We start from the raw sequence: 21,267 nt of genomic DNA, 5'->3' as shown, positions 1-21,267 counted from the left end.
CCCAGGGGGCCATAACTTAACCTACAGTCCCCGCCTACGGCGTGCCTCATAATCAGATCATGGTTCTGGCATGTAAAACCCCATAATTTTTTTTTTTGATAGCCACTGCTGGTGGAGAAGCTTCGCGCACTTGTTTTTGAATCGACTGACGCTATGACTGCGGTGGCTCCCCATCCACTTCCGCGTCTAGAGCAATGGGGAGGCTGACGCACTGGCAAAGACATCACACGACGCCACTGTAGCCGTCAGCACCGCTGTACCCGGCATGTGTGCGCTTGTCAAAATCAAGTACTGGCCCACTTGCCCAGCTATATGTTCATTTCAGATAATGCAGAGGAAAACTGAAAAGCGTCGGGTAATGATCGCTGCGAAAAGTTTCAAATCTAAGAAAAATACGCTATTTCCCCTAGCCGTCGTTTCCTTTACCAATGGTGATTCCGGGAGTGGCAAACAAAATGCTGTAACTTCATTCTTTTCATTAGTGTCTCACATACATGAAAGAGGCACACGCATGCACTTTCGGGCACCAGTGCTACGTAATGTGACACACGCGCTGAATATTTCAAACATCTGGTTGGCGTTGGGACAGTATAGAAGCATACGTGCGATTGTGGCCCAATGGTCAGGGGTCCTGGCTTTGGCGCTGGGGCACCGAGGCAATTTATGTTTTCAGGAGTAAACTATTCGGCACGATAGCAGGAGCACGGAGCAGATGCGAACTGGAACGTTGGGAGTGCTGGCAAAGAAAGCTTTGTTTTCTGCATCCGAACATTTAAGGTACCAATGCCATTTACTGATGATGAGGCACGCCATCATCTCAAGTGGCGATACTTTTTAATCTGACCGCAAAACAAATTTCACCAGTTGACATGTTTAATCTGCACCCGAAGCACCGGTACACGACGATTTCCGCATTCCACCCCAAACTTAATTGCGGCTCGCTAGGCTGCGAGTACAGGAACGTCCTAGTTCTCAGCGGCTCATCTTCATGGCCCCTGACCTACCAGGCCGGGTAATGTACCCCCTAGTTAAGGATAGTGAATAAAAAATCCGGTAAACAACGTATGAAGAAACCACAGAGGAAGCACAACGGTAGCGTTTCCCATTGTTATTGAATACAATTTGCTACAGTGCTCTATTGGCAATCACTGCACGAAAGGCGTGTGCCCAGTCGAGCGGATGAGTAAATTTGTTACTGAACATTGATGGCAAAAACTCTGCATCACGTCCTTCGTAAAGTGTAAATGCGTTGAGAGCTTTATAGTCTCAGTCAAGTCGTGTTGGTTTTGGTCTTCAGTCCTCGCTTTCAAAGACGGTGTGAATGCAAGTCGTAGGGCGTCAGCCTAGGAAACACTTCGGCCAAGTGGAAATTGACAAGCGTTGCTTCCGTATGGCTAAAAGTTGCGCTTTATTTACGCATTCCAATATGTGAACCCCAAAGCAGCAAATGACCAAAAAAGTGCGGCATGTCAGATGACGGTGTTGGACAGAGACCACAGCCCTGAAGCCACTACAGCAACAGGACAATCACATAAGACGAATGGCATCGGAATTCCTTGTAGACAGAGCGGCACATATCAACGACAAGTATTTGGTGTAGCGAATGCAATATTTCAGCAAAGTATTCACAACCAAGATAACGTCGGAAGCGCATTAGGCTTTAAAATATGGGCACTGCACATCAGTATAACGAGTGTGTGTTCTCTCGAGCACTCCGCTTCGTAAATTTTCTGGAAGAAGCTTGAAATGTACTTGCACGCGCGAGGCCTCTATATGTCACTCGGGAAGAGATGGCGTAGTTTGACACGTCTTGTCGACGGATTGGTCATTGTTCGTGCACATGAGATAGCACCAGTTCTTGTTCTTTCTTTTCTTGTCCCTTCTAATTAGAGCGATAGATGCACTTTCACTCTTCCATGCCAATTTTACTTGGGTTTGATTTTACCTGAAAGGAAAAAAAACATGGATTATTAGGACTCAGTATTGTGCCAATAACGGCGTAAAAACATAGTACAGTATATGTTCTGAGATAACAGCACATCGGGAGTCCGAGGTTATTTTTCATGTAGTGATGTTAGGGTGGAGGGCATCAGCATGGCTAAACCTATGTGAAAGTCTCTCTGAGGCAAGATGGGTCAACGGACCCGTCACCTTAGGCACGTAGCCCAGGAACACTTGTAACTTCTTTGATCTGTTGTTTTGGCTTTGGCCCATGTCTCCTATCGGCGATCGGCCAAGACTTAACACCAGCATAACGAGCACTCATCCATCCTCAAGACGAAACGTGCAGCGTATTGCAACTGCGCAGTTTGAATTCAAGAAAATACTGACATTGTTTATTTCTTTAATGCTTTCAAGCAGCGACTTACGCTCTCATTTTAGAAAATAGTCGTTCAAATAAACCATTTTACAAGCCTTTTTCTACGGGTAGAACCTGCGCTTCACCGGAGTCTTGATGTAGGATCATATAATGAAACGCGATAATTAAGTGCTCATTTTACGCCATGTGAAACCTCTCCTGGGCGCACGAGGTGAGCGGGGACGTGATAATGCGTGTTCCCTGTGTACTTTGGCTGATTCCTTTCGTAATCATCGGGCCCACGACATTGGTGAAAGTGTATCATACCAATCTGAGATTGGCACGGCGGTACTACGTGATAGTTGGTACTGGAGCTTCTCCTGACGTTCGACGCACTAAATTGAACGGCCGCACTCATAAAAACAACAGAAAGAAAATATATTGAACGCACGCTGGCCTCTTCAATTTGTACTGCCAATGTGAATGCAAGCTCTCGCATAGTGGTGTTTGTGTCAGGCGTCACGAAATCAAAAACGATTTATATGGAAGTCACGTATTTGCATTTGCCTGCTAAGCAAATTGAAAGATCGTTGTGAATAGCTCACAAAGTGAAATGTAAATTGATGCCAGCATATCGCTCTGATAAAGTGCACTCCATGCCCATTACAAGAACAATTTTCGCCGGAAGATAGCTGTAGCAGTCCACCATTGTATCGCGTGTGGTCTCCTTGTATATGAAAAAAGGCGTTGATTAACAGACGGGTAGACATATAGCTCTGAATGCTTCGACACTTTTCCTTTTACCTCAATAAGCTAACATACGATCAGTTAGCTTTAGCAAATTGTTCAACCAGCGACTCTTTCCACTGCCTAAAAGGACCAACACATTAAAAAAAAATGTTCCTTGAAGCCCACGCTCATTTTGTGGCATGGTTAGACGCACGCGTTTTCTCAGATGAATGAAAGTCTTACCAGAATGAATTCCGAGGCCGTCAACGTTCGCCTAGATGTCCCGCCCAAACGTTTCTGGAAACCTCACCAGCGGCACCTGGCTGCTTCCACAACGCGCGGTGAAGTCATGCAGAGCGGCGGCGATGCCACTGCTCAACTCCTCGTAGGTGCCAAGCAGAAGCCCATCGAGGCTACCTTCTACCACGTTATTTAGAGTGCGCATGAACTTTGCCTCATTAATCACACCACCTGAACGAACGGCAAGGTAGGGAAAGTCCAACCAAGCACTCATGCATGTAACAGTGTGCTCTTCGGGACCGTGCTCCCGGTCGCTGGTCACGGCGCAGGCGTAGCGGCCATGCGAGCATGCCAGGGGCACGAAGGCGCTCGTCATACCGGACCAGTAGAACGCTTCCGCTATCCTGGTGTGTAGTTCGAAAGTGTAGACCATGGATTCGAATCCGGGGTGTAACCGATACAGCAGCCACCCGTGTAGTCTGTCATGCGGTATAAGCCAGCAGTAGAGCCAGGCGACCAGTTTAAGCCGTTCGTCCAATGAGCTGATGCGTTTCAAGAAGCCGTGGATCGTGTCGATGGCACAGTGCTGGGGAAGGCCCGTGATCCGCACACCAGGAAGTACACCGGCGAAGTCCAGCATTTCCAGTTCCTCTTGCGGCGCCCGCTGCAAGCAATGGCACAGTTTCTCCAAGTCTTTGTCTGTCATGATCGGAATTGCGAACGGCTCGGTGGACTAGAACAAATATGGTGATCAGTCAACGGGTAGTTCCGGCAGTCGCTAAGCGTCAACTCTCAGCCAAGTCGACCTAATGGAAAGAAGCGCGATCGTTACAGCAGCAGATGGCGTCAACGATCTATCGCGACCTTACGAATGGACACACTGAGCGATTATGACGGACGCTGACTTTTGCGGGTACTTTTATATTGCGGCAAGTGACGCATTAAAGTGCCTATTCGTCCAGAAAAAAAAGTTGTGACATGGTCTGAAATCACGCGCGCTCGAATTTTCCGAGATTGCGCTTGCGCATTTTGTCCTTCTCTGGCACGGCCAAAGATTGAACATGAAAATATTCCGGGGTACAGCGTTCTGTAACACGATGCGATTAAGAGGCACGCCGAACTGAATGACTTGGCAGTAATATTGAGGACCTGGGGTTCTTTAACGTGCACCTAAATATCAGAACGACCGCGCGACTGGTCGCTCGAGAGCACTTTGCGTGTATTCGCAGGCTTCTTTCACGCTCGGAAAAACACTTTCATTTAGCACGCATTGAGCAACAGAAAGCTGTATAGGGAGTTTTTCATGTCGTCTGCAATTTTCTCATTCACACTTTTAATCCAGCTATAATGCTTCAGTTGAGTAATAATTGAGAATAATTATCTACTTAGGGGGAATTTTAAAAGGTAATTTGAGTATCTCCAAGCGACGGCAAACAACATTACCCTGGTACTGTCCAGCTATGTGAAGTTCGCATAATTTTAAACTCTGGCTAGAATTAGCTGAAGTAGGTAAAGGCAAGGCGCAGAAGACCAGGACTTAGGAAGAACAGAAACGACAAGACGGGCGCCGCTCACAGCTGATACCCCCTGATATGCATTTATGGGACCCGCCGTGGATGCTCAGTGCCTATGGTGTTAGGCTGCTGAGCACGAGGTCGCGGGATCGAACCCCGGCCACGGCGGCCGGATTTCGGTGGGGCGAAATGCGACAACACCCGTGTACTAGGTGTTGGTGCTAGGTGCACGTTAAAGAACCCCAGGCGGTCGAAATTTCCGGAGTTATCCACTACGGCGTGCCTCATAATGAGAAAGTGGTTTTGGCACGTAAAACCGCATTATTTAATTATATTCTTTTTTGCCCTTCTGGACACCTAATTGTCAGTGCATAGACACTTCGGAATCCGTGGTTTGTCCAAGGTCGATCCAAATAGGTCGCGCAGCTTCGTGCAAAAAGCGGTTCAGAACCAATTGTCACCGACATCAACATGGGTGATTACGAGAGCAGCGATTGAAGCGCGACTATGTTTGGAGGCAACATTGGAAAAGAAAAAAAAGCTGTTTTTAATAAAAGCGAGACACAGCTAGATTAGTTGTTTGAAAATAAAACGCCTATAGATTTTACTTAAGCGTGATTAGCAAATAAAAGACAACTGTATTATATTTTAATGTTATAATCAATAAATACCTTTTTTTCAGCTCCCACTGTAAGAGGGGGCGCAGCTAGGCCACTGTCATGTGTAATGCAATGCGGCTCTTGAAGAATGCGGAAATGCGTGCTCGTAGAGTTCACCTGTTACAATACGCTCACCTGCCACGTTGTGCTTCCTCGCTTGTGAACGTTAGTCTGAATTCACTGACGGAGGTAGCTTCGTCGTTTCTTAACCTGTTCAGTCAAAAGTAGTGAGTGACGACCGCCAGATAATTGTTTACTTTAGTTCTTTTCGTGGCACAGCGCTTGCCGACGAGCTTGGCGTCCGAGGATAGGACCAGCACTCTACACCTAAAGCTTTCATGGGCCTCCAAAGAGAGTATGTTCTGTGCAAGGGCGCGATTTCGACACCCGTGCGGCTGAACTTTTCCTGCATCGCATTCCGCGCTGAAAGCTTGACACGCCCGTCATGTAGAATAGCTGGGCATTCGAATACATAGCTCTATAAGGGCAGGCCGCCCAAACAAAGTTCGCGCCTTCGAGAACAAAATTACGTCACTTCTGTTTTTAACGGATATCAGCCGGCGGCACGCAAGTGGGAAGGTGTGACGTCACGTCACGTGATCCGCTGCGGAGACGTGTCGATGCTGCTCTCGCTCGAGCCTGTGTACCACGTGACTAGGCGAGGGTTTAACAGCTGCTTCGCCGGCGCATGGTCGCTCATTCTCGCCACGGAAGAAGCACGCGCCGGTGCTAGCGCGTCGACTCTCCGCCGCAGGCGCCAGGATGAGTCTGAGCACCATGCCGATATTTAGCTTGACGCGAGGATGCACTGACGAGTCGTGTACTTCGTGTGCTATGTGCTTCATGTGCTATGCTTCGTAGACCTTTCGCTCATATAACTATGTACAAGCCACGTTCAACTGCAGTCACATCTTTTTGGCGAGCACTGCTCAGCGCCAAGGTACTTCGTAATGCAGGCATGCAGTGCACGAGCCGCAATTTGCCTGCTACAGCGCGTCACTGCGAGACACGAATGACAATCCTCGTTACCCTAGCAGGAGATAGGTAACAAAAAAAAAGCATTACTAGCGAGGCCCCTATTTTAAAAGAAATCTTGTTCAGTTTTGTTGCTTTTGCTAGTGTGCAGCCGATAGCACCTGTTTTCAAAAGCGGAAACGCACATGGCTTACTTTCCCACTCTTCCAACATTGACAGGGGAGGGGCACCTGACCCTGCGGCATTCCACCACGCCCAATTCGCTAATACGCCTATGAAGTATACACATGTCATCTTGGTATGGGCAGTGGGCCCATGCTATTAATGTCTTCTTACTTTAATTGAGATTCAGCGATCGATAAAAGAACCGCTGCAATCTGGTTGTCTCCAAAACTGGAAGGTGGAGACGACACGACCGATTCCCCCCAAATGGGAAACAAAGTTATAAGAAACTTAGGGGCAAAATCTGGTTGAAATATTATGCGATAATATTCATTTATAAGGTACGTCTTCTGTGGCTGTCTATTATCCGACATTCTTGGAAAAGATTTTATGTCGCACTTTGTTGTTTGGGTTGGGAAAACAGAGGTGAGTACCCTGGCTTGTCGATAAACATTTTGTGCCACTTGAGCAAAGCTTCGGGTGCAAGAAGAGTCGACCCAGCTGCGGTAGACATGACAAGTAGCGCGTTGATTTTGAAATAAAACACTTTTGCATAAGAAACAATATTTTAATGATGGCAGAAAAGAACAGCTTGCCAGAGCACCTCCCGTGGTTGTTTTGTGGCTTTTGCATTGCGCTAGGCACGAAGTCACTGCTCTGATTTCCGGCGTATCCACAAGAAGGGCTCACCTGGAACGTCAGTGCGGAGAGCAAATGGCATCAATGAATCTAAATAAATACCGTCATGCCTTTGGCCGCGTCGGATTTGAATGCACAGTCACAAGCTTTGTGGTTGTGAACACGGGAACCCGTGCCACTCGACGCAGGCAAAGTACACGGGTGAGCGGCTGCCGCACGCTCGCAATTTTACAGCGAAGCTCTGTATATGGCTAGCCGATTCGTCCGTCCGTCTGTCGGACGCCTCTACACTGAAAACGCCCCGGCAGAACCCCACGCGAATGCGCTAAAAGAAAGAGGAAGAAAGGGAGGTGCGCGATCAGCCAACACTACCTACATACCAAAAAGCCTGTTTACACCGATTCATAACATCAGGCTACCTATCCCGAAATTTCCATTCACAAGGCGAGTGTGATGGAAACGGTGACGTCAAAATCCATGTTGCGTAGTCGGGAGCATCCCCATTAGAATCTATGGCAGTTGGGCCAGGTAACATGACATCATGCATCGGATTGAAGAGACCTTGTGTTATGTAGGTGGTGTTGGATTAGCTGCGCCAGCAGCGACATCGTTGCTCTTCGTCGCAGCGCAGTGCGCGCGCAGCAGTTTCTCTCTGGCTCCAAAGTGGTAGGCCACGCATCATACATACTCCTTAGGAGCAGGCAGCTTTCGACCACCAACTCCACGAGCCGAACCTAGAGCGAGTTGATCTACGCCGTGCCGAGGCTGTAGCCCGTGCACAAGAACAGGCCGAGTGCTAGCAGCAACTGCGTATCGATGATCCGGCATCCTACCAAGCCGTCACTTAATGAACTGTCGGGATAAAGCCAATAACAAACACCGGGGCCGCCTGTTTCAGCTTCGTTGGTTAACCACCTGTACGGAGTGCTTGGGCGGTGATTTTCTTTCGCTTTTAAACACTTATGCATGTTACGCAGCGGTATATTTTCTGAAACGCCACTCACGCTCGTTTAAGTTCAGCGTACACTTACTCTAATCGAGATCGCGCGTTGTGTACAATCATCACTGCCTCACAGCGTCAGTAACTGATTTACCATGTAATCTCGTGCGCATGCGCATTGATTCAAGCTGCGTCTGCCCGCTCTAAGCATGACAACGTGCCAGCGGGATCAGCGAGTTTATCCACTAAACCTACAAAAAAAAAAGAAAGTCGCAGTTTCGCCTGACAGTCGAATCATCGATTGCGATAGCAAATTAGTAAACAACTATATGAATTAAGGGTATTAGTATTATCGTCCCTATAATCTTGGAAAGATTCGCATGCTAACTGAATTAACAAGCATGGTGTCAGCGCGCTCAAGCGAACACGAACACATCACACTCGATGAGTGCGGACAATCACTGTTAAAACGGTGGTGTGAGCAAGCTCGGCAGCTGCGGCGAGCGAAGTGACGCTCGTGCGTTTGATCTCCAACGCAAGAGCGGCGAGAACACAGCGCGCACAAAGGTATGAGCCGTGTGCGAATTCCTTTCCAGATACGGCGCGCGCAGCCGTGCAAGGAAGCACTTGCCGGAGTCGAAGCCACAGAACACCTATACAAACTTAGAGAAGGGAAACTGTACCTTCCACAGTGCTACGGAAATAAGCATAGCGGTGGCGTCGTGAACTAAAGTATGCGACCACAGGTGGCGCTGTACAACAGGAAACAGAAACGGGGTTTTGCACACGCTTCACCAGGTGTTCTGTGGCTTTACTGGGTTTCTGGCTGCTGCGCCTCGTTCGTGCTCCCGCCAGTTTAGTTGCTGTGTAGCAAACGTAGCGCCTACATATTAATGTAGGCGCTACGTTTGCCACACAGCAACCAAACTGGCGGGAGCACGATCGAGGCGCAGCAGAATACATGTAGCGCTGAGTCATATCGAGTTAAGGCACACTCTAAACTGACTTTTAAGGGCATCCCGAGCGGTTTTTCGTTTATTACGCCGCCGTTACCCTGAGTTAAATTGTGCCGCCGCGCTCCAGCTGTTGCATTTCGTGTAGGGCTACTGACAGAGTGCGGTTTCCAGGTGGCACGATGGCCTCGACTGGAATAAACGCACACGACACCAAAGATTGAGTAAGCCTGAAAATATTTTATTTGCATTTTACAAGTACAACAAAAAGCACACGTCTACGCATCCACACAAACGCGGTTCAAGAAATGGCTCATTAATAAGAGTAGCACAAACGCACAAGAAAGAAGACCTAAGCTACAAAACGTACGGTCGGCTGCTAAGTATAATAATTTCCCTGTCACCGCGTGTCACTTTTATACAGCATCTTTACAGCACTACCAGGCCGGGTAGTTTGGCGGAAAGAACGCAACCGCTTATACGGCCGTCAGCTGCCTCTTCCTTACGGGTGTCATAATTATCCTAATCTCCGCATCAACGTCGTGCAAGTTCGCATACAGGTATCTGTATCTGAACCATATGTGCCAGCTTAATACACGTGCAGTGAAATTATGATAACCACTGCGTCTTATCAAACGTATTGGTTTTACAAATGCGCATTACAGCTGACGGAACGACATACTGTAAGTGAAGCACAAGAGAGCAAGGACAAAAGGAGGATACAACACTTGGAGAAATGAAGAATTAGTAGGCATACAGCAAACAGGCGATGACGGAGAACACACAATGATGCATCGGGTGTTCTGTGACATCGGTTTGCGTACTTGCGGTGTTATGGAGATCAACGGCATAAAAACGTACCTTCAAGCGTACTCCCTCAACCTCTGCCGCATTCATTATGATAATCAACGCCTAAACAAAATGAGGCACTATTCTTTGGCAAGAGTAGACCTTTTTACAGCAAGTCTATGTAATGACTCGCAGACGAAACCAGCATGCTTTCGAAAATGTTTTACCGCCGTAGTATTCGAACGCCAACGGCCAGGAAACACATCGATACCAATAGGCTGTCGGCTGTCGGTGGTTAATCGAGCACAAAAACCTTGACGCTATGACTAAAAAGCAGCTTCAACAATCAAATATTTAAAAAATCAACTGCCTATTTGCCTGAGGTAAAAAAGCATCCTTAGACACCTCGATTGTTCATGTCAATGGTTTGTGTAAATTAAAAAATTCAGCATGTTCAGCGCCCCTAGCAGAGAAAGCACAAATTAATGTAGTCGACCAAATTACAGTAGCTTCACTTACGCGCTTACGCTGAAACGCGCCTCGATTGATTTTTCGCCCTCTGTGGCCATTTTTTGAACTTGAGAGTGTGCGGGGCCTGTCGAAGCCTCCTTACCCACCCCCTCCCGCGCTGCCTACCCGCTTTCCTCCATATACTGCGCGCGAGATGAGCCGCGATCGTCAGTTCCCATAGCGCCCGGTCGCGCAACGCGCACTTGCCGTCGGAGCACAACGCTGCCTCCCCCTCCCTCCCTCATGTCCCTCCACGGCCTTTCGCGGGACCGTGCAGGGGACGAAGACGGTGCGTTTGCTCCCCGCTTTCTTCGTTCGCGCGCGCCAGGTTGAGCCGCGATTGCCGGCTCCGCTCGCGCGCCTTCACTCGCACATACAGCGCACGACATACGGCGACCGTGACAGAACATCACGGCGACTGCGACGGCAAAACTGCAATTGCAGTGCCCATATAATTGCTATCAGAATAAAACGAAAGTCCCGAGCCTGCGAGGCACACGGAGCACAGCGACAGCGTAAGCTGGAGGAGTGGCTCCATAGGAGCCTTATTTTCGGGAGCGCGCATTAGAGGGTCTTCGCTTACAAGTTCCAGTGTATCACCAAACTTTACCCTGGGGCTTTGGAGAGACACCCTTTAAGAGGCCACATGATATAAATGCAAACTTCCCCTAACAATTTCTGCTGAAGAGTCTAGTGCCGACAGTAGGTTGTTATGGTTGTCAAAAACCGAGTCTAGAAGACAGAAAACGCTGTTCCTGTCAAGCGCTGAACATGCGGAAATTGGAAAAGAATGGAATTTTATACTGTTACCGCGACTAGCAACAGAAACATGTAGAAGAATTTATTGATCTTGATTACATTGAAACGGAAAAGCTTAATTTTGTACAGTACTTTTGAAGGCACTACTTTGACGGCCCAGCAATATTCGTCAGTTTTCTCAGACCACTAGTCATCTTCATAGAAGAGTTTTCAAATGATTCACTCGCTGCAGGAGACTAAAAGACATGTTCGCATCACAAATGGGGGAGGGGGCTGGGCGTGTTTTTGCCGAAAGCAAGGATGATCAATGCACACCGCAGTGGGGCCGCCGGCGGACCTCGTGAGTTTCTTTAACGTACACCGAAAGAACGGTACACGAGCGTTTTCGCATCCAATCCCAACTGGAGTGTGGCCACCACGGTCGAAATCGAACCCTCGACGCCTTGTTCCGCAGCCCTACGCAACAGCCCCTTAGCTACAACGGTGAGTAAGCGCTTTGCGTCATTGTATTAGTAGAAGTAACTTGTCAGGTTCGATGCGTTTCACAGCGCTTTATTAGAATAAATGCACAGAATCAAAAGTACATTCAAATAAAATATGGCGTCCGCGATGGTAACACAAGCAGCAGGAAAACATTGAAGGCATCTTAAAGAATTATTGTAGGAAAGGACGAATGATGTATCTTCGTGCACCGAAATTGACGTTAGCAAATGAATCTTTTACAAGGTGTGGTAGCCTATATTTTCTATGACCCGAATACACTGGATGTTATCTTTGTCCATTACTATATCGCTTTAAGATACGTATACGACTAAATTTAACACATTCGCCTATAAAATGACCAAGATAAAGAGCGCAGTTAAGTGATTTAGGCATGAAATTTGTATTCCGATCACTTAAAAGTGTGACAGCAAGCCACTTAATAAAAGTAAGTTACCGCTTTAAAATTGCACATCACGTGAAGGTCCCTGTGTTGGTCCAAGTGAAGTCTTGCATATTTAAAATATGAAAATTAAAATATATTTCAGCCGTATTTTCGTGCTGCTCTAGGTGAAATCTTGCACATCTAAAATATGAAAATTAAAACGTATTTTAGTCATATTTTAGCGGCCACGTCGTGCATGTCTCGTCTATATGCATGGAAATACAGTCAAATGTCTGTTGCAATGTCGTGCGCAGTCCTTGTTGATAGCTTTGTGAAAATTCCCTCATTCGTGGGGAATGCAGAGTATTCAAGGCAGAAAGCTGGGCTAGTTGGTGCGTCATCATTAATCATAAGACTAGCGCAAATAACAGGGACACAGACAGAAGACGACAGGACGAGCGCAAAACATCAACTGAGGTTTTACTGCGAGAGAAGGTACATATATACATTACGGTGGTGCGTGCGCACACAGGGTTAAAACAGTACAAGCACAATCTAATCAAAATGCGGCGAACTATTCTGTAAGAGAATTTTTTTTTCTTTTTTGGACACAGTTATCACCTTCCCTGTCAACGTGATATGCCTCACAAATCTCGCACCCCCACCTTGCGCCTCCCCTACCAAGCACACACGTGGCCGCTGCCTAAATGAACGGCTACGAGAGCACCGAACGCTGGTAGATTCATTAGCGGGGGGGGCGGCCATTTGGTCAAGCATTGTAAGCGGTGCGGGTGCGTGCCTGCGTTTGATTCCACGTGTGTGCTTGGTAGGGGAGGCACAAGGTGGGGGCGCGAGATTTGTGAGGCATGTCACATTGACAGGGAAGGTGATGACTGTGTCAGCACGACATCACTTGCCTTGTTCAAAAAAGAAAAAAAATCTACTTACAGAATAGTTTGCCGCATTTTGATTAAATTGTGCTTGTACTGTTTTAACCCTGTGTGCGCACGCACCACCGTAATGTATATATGTACCTTCTCTCGCAGTAAAACCTCAGTTGATGTCTAGCGCTCGTCCTGTCGTCTTCTCTGTCTGTGTCCCTGTTATTTGCGCTAGTCTTTTGATTAATGATGCAGACTATTGTTTGGGCCCAGATTTATGAGGTGGCGCTCCAGGTGTCAATCTTCACGCAGTCGGGGCACACATACCACGTGTTCAAAGCGTCAGTATTTAGCTGGAGGGCACGGCTTGAGCAATCGATATCGCATGTGTTGCAATCCCTGCAACGCAAAAACGTTTTTGCTTGCCCTTCATCTGCACCTTGGTCGCCCCTGCGGCTGGAGGTAGAACACGCACAAAAAAAACACACACACACAGCTGATGAATAACTTCGGAATCATAGGCATCACCGTTTTGCATCTACATTCTCGATAACAGCGCGAATCAGGAACAAACACACAGAAGGCACACGAAACTCAAGCTCCTGCAAGAATGTTAGATGGCAAAATGGCGCTCTTCGAACGTGGGTGGTCCGAAGGCGCACTTGAAGAGGTGCAGCTAGGTAGCACAGAGGCTGGGTAGAGCACAGGTTTGTGTACACCAGCACGGGCATCTTCGGAATAAAATATAACGTTGTTAGTGCAAGCATTTGTGAGGCTTCTTTGTGCACCTTCGATATGTAGTTGGCAATGAATCCGTGGTTCAGTATCGCGCAACCAAAGCCCAAAAGCCTAGGCGCTTTGGCAGCCCAAGCCCATACGGATGCGTACACTGCAACCAGGATTCTGACGCACTAAGTCGCATTGGTTGCCACCGTGGCATAGCCGCTGACCTACTACCGCGTGTGAAAACGACTAAACTTCAAACAGTCATCAAAAATGCGACATCGGTACGCGAACGCATGCAACGACGGTGCTTTGTTTCAGCGTTGTCAATTTGTGCAATTCTTGCGGAGTGGTAATTTCGCAACTAGCCCCTGTACTGGTAGTTGCCGCCTCATCGGGCGCATTTCTGATTAACATTCAGGCCCTCTTTCTTTCTTTCCTCCTCCTGCGGCTCTTCCTCAGTATTGTTGAGTTTCTATTTATACACCGGGTTGATTCAAACTATAAGCCCTCATTATTCAATGAACGATTCCAATCAAAAATACAATATACAGGTACTTTTTTGGCGTATTGCCCTCGACACGCAACATTTGGTTGTCGCACTAGTCGCACGTGAACCGCGCGCAACACCTCTTGAACGCTTTGCAAGTGCCCTCCCCCTCCCCATAGGTTTTTTGTTAAGAAGCAAAAACACGTGGAAATAACTAGGTGGCGAAGGCAAATGAAAAAAGCGAATCTGTGAGACTCGAATTTTGTATCCTAGATTTTCGCAACCATTGAAGGAGCAGTATGAAGTCTGTTGTTGCTATGCAGTACGTCAGAAGTCAACTGAACTCAGAAGACCTCACCGCTAAATCATCATTGCTGTGTGAAAGTTATTTTTTGAAGATCTGCATAAGACGTACGGGTCAAGTTGGCTCATCATGCGATGTAACGCTCGAAAATTAGAAGATTTTTCATATTGTAATACAGTGAGCATAACTTTTCGCAGTAGGCTGCACTGATCTGCTCGTTCGAGCTTATTCTTAATGAACGTCAGCGTAAACTGGACTGCACAAGTTGAAGGCGGGACGAGACACAGGTCTTGTCTCCTTGTGTCGAGTGCTTGCGCGAAGGCTTACTATAAATAACATTTTTATTGCGGAAAGTTCAGTGCGGACTTTTCGTCTATTGTTAACGCGGTATCGCTGCCTCAGCGATTGGCCACGCTTCACTCGTGAAATTGCTGCACTAACACACGAATCACCCTCACTGTGTTTTCATCCTATGCATTTCAACTCGTTAAACCGCCTCGCTATTAAAACAAAAGAAACGAAATTGCATCTAAGGTGCTGCGCCAACAAGGTGCATGTCGACATTCCCACATTAAGCGTGTTTTCGCTGAGAATGCTTCCTTCTGCTGTTTTACAGCAATGTACTTTTATTTGATCGGCATTCACTAAAGTACTATAAGTCCAGCCAAATACGAAAGCAATTATGCCAATTCTCGGTATTTGGCATTTATAGTTTTTACTTGAAAGACACTTGTAAAACCTGAACAAATAAGGAAACAAAAAAATGGGTGGTTGTGAGCAGCGTTCAATTGCGTAAAGCAAGTCAGGATTCTTGTAACACAGTAGAAACGTTGAAAAGTGATTTCAACGCTTTAATTAGGTGTCCGCTAACACAACATGAACCGACATGTTTTAGTCAAACTGTCTTAATGCTTGTTATATATATGAGAGTGCATAATTATCTACAACCGTGGCTTCCTAATCAAAAAACGTTCTATATCTTCGTGAGGCCCCTTACTCATCGTATTACACATTGCCTTCAATCTTTTTTTTTAAATTTTGTTGGAAACGATTACAGAAAATATTCATCCAATATATGACGTCATGCTAAATGTTGAACTATACCGAAGTTGTTCACCAATTTTCTTTTCATTCGCTTTCTGGAAATGTGACACTAAGTTGATCTAGATTTCCGTGTTGTCACAGGCCGCGAAATGCAACGTCGAAGTCTGTTCTGAGTTCCTCAATATTGCGTGAAAAATCCAGGATACACCAGAAACATGACCATGTACAACACGTAGTTGTATTTTCATCTGTTCGTTTAGAGAATGAAATGGCGTTTTTTACCACAGCAAACATGAGGAGATAGCTACTTCTACGTACATTGAGGTATGGCTTTTGGCTTCTAGCCGAGGTATTCAAATAAACAAACTCTTCTCACATTCGGTGCGTACCAGTAGACAATAAAAACTAGTTTGAAAAGCGATTATGTCCCAAAACTGTATTGAGGTATCGGAAGGATGTTCAATTCAGTTCGCCTCTGGCACCCTTTGTTTTTTTTTTACTCGCATTCAATTCGTTCTTAACGATCACTATTCGTACACCACTACTCCGTTCTCATCGGACGAAACCAACTCGCGAGTGTGAGATGGCAAAGAAGATTTCTGTGTTGAAAATACCCTGTTCCTTACTATTTTGAGGGGGCGGCGGTGGGGGGGGGCACCACGTCGACGCAGTATGCGACGAAAGTCACCTGAGTGTTTTATCCGATGTTAATTATATCAATTGCGCATCACAGTATATGAAACACTATGCAAAATTTGCCATGAAGATGCCCACAAATTGCTCTTAGCGGGCTGTAGGATAAATTTCGCAATGTATGCTGCACATGAAATAGTGAGCTCATTTTGCTTGTTTAAGAAACAGTACGTTGTTCAAAAAGACATAACTAAGCGAAATCGGGTCCAAGCAAGAGCAGTTGTTGAACTCGAAAGCCTGCGGTAAATTGAAGGCGTGAGTTGGAGGAGTGGAAAAAAGATCGCTGGGTCTCCCGTAATCCCAAGTAGATGTAAGCATGAAATGGCTGCCGCCAAAGCAGATTGGTTGGAGATGATACTAGCCACAATCTTAAAATGGGTGTAATGCATGTTCGCAACGGCACACTCCACCCCATCACACCGCACCACGCCATACTTTGCACTGGTCCATATGGACGCAATTCCAAACGCAATGGACGTTTCCTGTCACAGAGAAAACCTCATTGCATGTTTCGTCTCGGCCAAACAGCTATCCGTGGCGTGCCGGACGCCGCCGACCTGGTCATGCAGCGTGGCGCCATCTATCGAAGGAGGCGGTGTAAAAACCTGTGCCGCGGAACTCACGGACCGCTGACGTTCAAAAGAGCATAGGCAACCCTGTCTGAGCGCCAAAAGATGACAATGAAGTGTATGATGCACTGTATATGCCTTTTGAACATCGCTATTGGCAATGACAAATTAAAATTCAACGTACTAGAAGATAGAGCATGAGCAATATTCTGGACAAATATTAGGAAGAGCTTGGAAGCAATATTTTTTTTGTAGAATGTTTGTGCAGTAAGTGGCGTATGTAATGCGGTCCTGTACAAGGAGTTGGGGCCAGAGACCGCACTTTCTGAAGTTTTGAGTGATTGCCCGAATAGTCTTGTTTTGTTCTCGCAACGATGCCCGGATGTTCTCGCCACAAGATTTTGGCTCAAGTTATCTTGAACGTCGCTGACAACGGGAGCTAAAAGCATTTCATACTTAAAACGTTCGAAAGATTTCTTCTTCTGTTAACCAAGAAAGCCTTATTCCTATTATCTCCACATATTGAGAGCCGGACACTTTTGTACCCTCTAGGTTGCTGGCTTTTACTACAGGCTATCATATAGGCACGCACACCTTGTTGCTTTTCGGTGATCGTCTTTCCCGGGCTGGCAACTTTTACAAAGTTATCGATAGGCGCAAGGCACACCTTCATGCATGGAAACGCTGTTCAATATTGTCAATTAATATTCATCGAACAAATCCTATTTGATCGAGTTGCGCGTGCGACGCCAACAGTGGCGTATTGAGAGCCGTGGGCAAAAGTAAGGGACCCTTGCGAGTGCGTGCCGTGAAGTATGCCAGCACAGCATGACTCCGCACTGCCGAAGCTCAAGTGACGTCATTTCCAGAATATTGTATACGTGCCTTCATGTATTGTTTGTTGACATGACCGATCGCTCTTTCCGACACATGCGTGATATCACTGCGCAATTTATACTCAATCCGCGACGGCCTGCCAAGTGTAGCTGAGCGGGAGCCCACTGCAGCAGCAAGCAGCTCACGATAGCATTCGCGAAGCGACAGCGTGGCCACGACACAAAAATATAGGAACTGTAGCAAACTAGAATACATTCTAGTAGCGTGAACGGCTCCGCGCAGCCGGCCCGTTTTCGTGTGGATGACACGAGATGGCGCCACTGCAACTTTTCCTACTGCTATGAAGCGGCGGCCTACGGATTCTGGGGCTTTTGCGCATTGCAGATTTCTAAATGATGGGTGCTGATATCGTAACACACTCATCTTACACGTGCGATTGCTCGTAATCGGGCAAAAAAATGACCGATTTTGCGAAACTTGCGCCTACACAGGCCAAGCCATCCGAGCGGCAGTATGGATGGATGGATGGATGTTATGAGCATCCCATTTGGAACGGGACGGTAGGTTGCGCCACCAAGCTGTTGCTATTATACTGCCGAATATACGACATACATTAAAAAAAGGAAAAAAAAAGACATGATGAACTCTCACAACCGAATTTTCTGACCCCCTATTGTGAACGTTGCATTTGTACGCCTCCGTTGTTTGTCGCTTCCCTACTTTTCTTCCCCCAATCTTTCAATCGCCTCTTACTAATCTCTATTAGGGACATGTTTACGTTTCCCCTGCTCTCGCTGAAGCCAAGGGCTTCAAGGAGGACAGTGGTGCCTAAATCGACCACTGGGCGGATGTCTTGACATTCTAATGAATCATGCTCCATCGTTTCCGCAGCTTTACCGCAGCAAGCACATGCTTCTTCTTCCTTCTCATATCTCGCTTTATAGGTGCGTATTCTGAGGCATACCGATCTCGCTTCGAAAAGTAATGAGCTTCCCTTTGAGTTCTCACAAATTGTTTCTTTCCTGATTTCGTTTTTTCCTCTTAAGTATAGTTACTCATGGCAGGTTTCTTTTTCATTGCCCCCACCCATGATATTATTTCAGCCTCTCTGACTTCCCGCTTGGCGTCCTTTGTTGCTGCGTTGCCCACCCTACAGGCCGCTTGCTGGCTGGTAAGCTTCCTAGTTCTTTTCCTCTACTGTGAATCAACGTTTTTCGTGCACAGATAACATGAAAGAGGGCGGCAGCGCCTCTAGCGGCTTTCGAGAGCGTAGCGGGACGCCGGAAAGACAGGCGCGCCCTTCCGGTCGTGTCACTATAGTATAGTCTAGTTCACTATAATAGGAACGCACTCACGCACGGACGGCACCAGAACTGGCGTCACGAGAGCTTGAGCACGGCGGCGCCATATGCCAATAACATGCTCTTCGGCGCGCACTTCGCAGGCAACAGTGCTTTTCATCACGACAGTTCATTATGAAACATAAGCGTGTACCAGCAATTCCAGTGGAGTGTACAATGATTCATGTACAAACAGCCGATGAACTTGACCCGTAGAATGAAATTTCGACAACCAATGACAATGATCGCCTGTTTTGTTCTGCATTGAGTTTTACTTATCTTGCTCGGCATAAGTTTCCTCATTATAGAATTCAGCTGTTCATCAAGCCTTTGATTTGGCAGTGTGATTTTTCTAGGTAACTGTAAGGAAGCATTTTCAATATATCACTTTCTATCTATATGCATTTACCTATATTCTACTGTCTATCTATCTATATACCTATCTAACCCAGCACGATGCCCCAGTGGCTATGGCTTTGCGCAGCTGAGTTCGAGGTCACAGACTCCATCCTGCCAGAGGTGGCCGCATCTTTATGAAGGCGAAATGCAGACATAATAATGTACATCCAAGAAGGAACTTGTCAAAGCATCCGAGGTGGTTTAGATTAATGAAGACTCGCCCTCTACGTCGTGCCCCACAATAAGATTGTGTTGCACGTAAAACTTCAGAATTTCTTAAGCTTGATATTATTTCACGGACATACATACATATCCATATGATATGATTAATAAAAATCGGGTCCCTCCGTTAACCCCCTTTCTTCCCGTTCATTACGTAACGAGGGGTCTCAAATCCGGCAACACTGATGCCTTCAGGCAGCATGTGTGGGTTTATTGACCAGTTGCCTTCACCCAAAAAGACCCCGCACTCGTGACGCCTGTGGCAGAAATGATGTTCCATATCTTCCGCAAAGGTTTGTAAGTGGTGGCGCTGGCTAACAATCCCAGTGTTAGTTCTAGTAGCAACACATAAATACCCCAGAAAGTGGATGGGAAAACGGCGCCGCGGTAGCTCAATTGGCAGAGCATCGCACGCGTAATGCGAAGACGTGGGATGGTTCCCCACCTGAGGCAAGTTATTTTTTCATCCGCTTTCAATTCTATTACTTTATCATTTCTTTCATTCATTTAGCCAGTGCAAGTAATGTCCCCTGTGATATCCTTGGTGTTCGTATTTGTTTGTTGGCTTCTTATGATATAAGTGTATGTACAAATATATATAATAGATCATTTAATACTGCGAGCGTGATAACCAAGTGATTTTGTGATACAATCATGCCCTTCTTCCTCTGAGTTGCTTCACGTTCCGCTTACGGCCACCTGAGTTACGCCCAAAAATACAATGTGCAATGTGATAAAATCTATCTTTGCTGCCCGATACCCAGATCAAATGTCACCCCAGATGTATCTAGCGGTCGCGATCTGGCTTCCGAAGCTTCACCGTGATCGCAATTATGCGGAGAGGCGTTTTCGTACGGAATGAAAGTAAAGGGCCGAAAGTCTTCTGTGACACATGAAAATTGCTAGGTTTCAACGAACTAGATGACGTGACTTATAGCAATGGTATCCAGCTCCTCAATAATTTACAGCATATGCCCCAGAATCCATAAATCACGAATTTGCGATCCCCGCCGCCATAGCGCGCATCGGTGAAAGAGCTACAACAGAAATGTATGCTGCATTTGTAACTTTAGAAAGATATAGAGTGTATTCCACTCTGTAGTTGCAGTAGAGGACAGATGCTGTTACCTGGTGGTCACTTGGAGTTGCTGCTTGCTTTTGCCCTGGTATACGCGGAGGTCTTCTTGCTTGGGTGTGCTGGGACGTGATGTCACCGATGATGGCGAGGACGAATAGTCGGAAGTGATATCTTCATATACTGCCAATATAGCAAGAAATAAAAACAAAACATGGGGTTTGATTGCATATGGTTGAACAAGAATGACAGTATACGAAGTGTTTGAAAGCACAGTACTCTTAGAAAAACATTCAGAGTACGCAGCATGAGTCATGTCTCTTTTGTGCCTAAGGTATAACGCTTGTCCTGTAGGGGCTTCAAAATTTGGGATATTTCAAGCTTTGAGCATGGACATCTTAGCAAAAGACAGAAAGCGGGACAGGACTGACAGGACGGCGAACTGCGCAAACGCAACCAGCGGTATAGGGGCTGAAATAGGCAAGGAAACAGGCTTTCTGCGCCATTTGTGGCGCCCGACCTCCCCTTGGAGGCTCAGATGCGACCGTCCTGGCAGTTGCTAGGCGGCGCAAAGCACGCTGAACATCAGATAAGCCATCTCCTCTGGTGCCCTCTCTCCCGTTTCATCTGGTGCCCTCTCTCCCGTCGCGGGCGCCT

General features: G+C 46.8%; 1 protein-coding gene across 3 annotated transcripts in view; it reads right to left on the bottom strand.

Moving 5' to 3' along the window:
• Positions 1 to 1,384: 1,384 nt before the first annotated feature.
• The window catches only part of LOC129387915 (uncharacterized), a 40,007-nt gene continuing 20,124 nt past the window's right edge, over positions 1,385 to 21,267 (bottom strand). The window contains exons 4-6 of one of the 3 annotated variants that reach the window (XM_055077678.1): positions 20,664 to 20,793; positions 3,272 to 3,932; positions 1,385 to 1,945 (exon numbers count right to left, since the gene is read on the bottom strand). In XM_055077678.1, the coding sequence (XP_054933653.1) occupies positions 3,821 to 3,932; positions 20,664 to 20,793 (242 nt within the window). In that variant the 3' untranslated portion in view covers positions 1,385 to 1,945; positions 3,272 to 3,820. Of the gene's footprint in view, positions 1,946 to 3,271; positions 3,933 to 12,995; positions 13,371 to 20,663; positions 20,794 to 21,267 lie in introns of those variants that run through there. The other 2 variants (XM_055077680.1, XM_055077677.1) reach the window with 2 other exon arrangements.

The sequence above is a fragment of the Dermacentor andersoni genome, chromosome 10, assembly GCF_023375885.2.
Source record: "Dermacentor andersoni chromosome 10, qqDerAnde1_hic_scaffold, whole genome shotgun sequence".
Taxonomy (NCBI): domain Eukaryota; kingdom Metazoa; phylum Arthropoda; class Arachnida; order Ixodida; family Ixodidae; genus Dermacentor; species Dermacentor andersoni.
The sequence above is the reverse complement of the archived record's forward strand: the minus strand, read 5'-3'. Positions and strand labels throughout refer to the sequence as shown.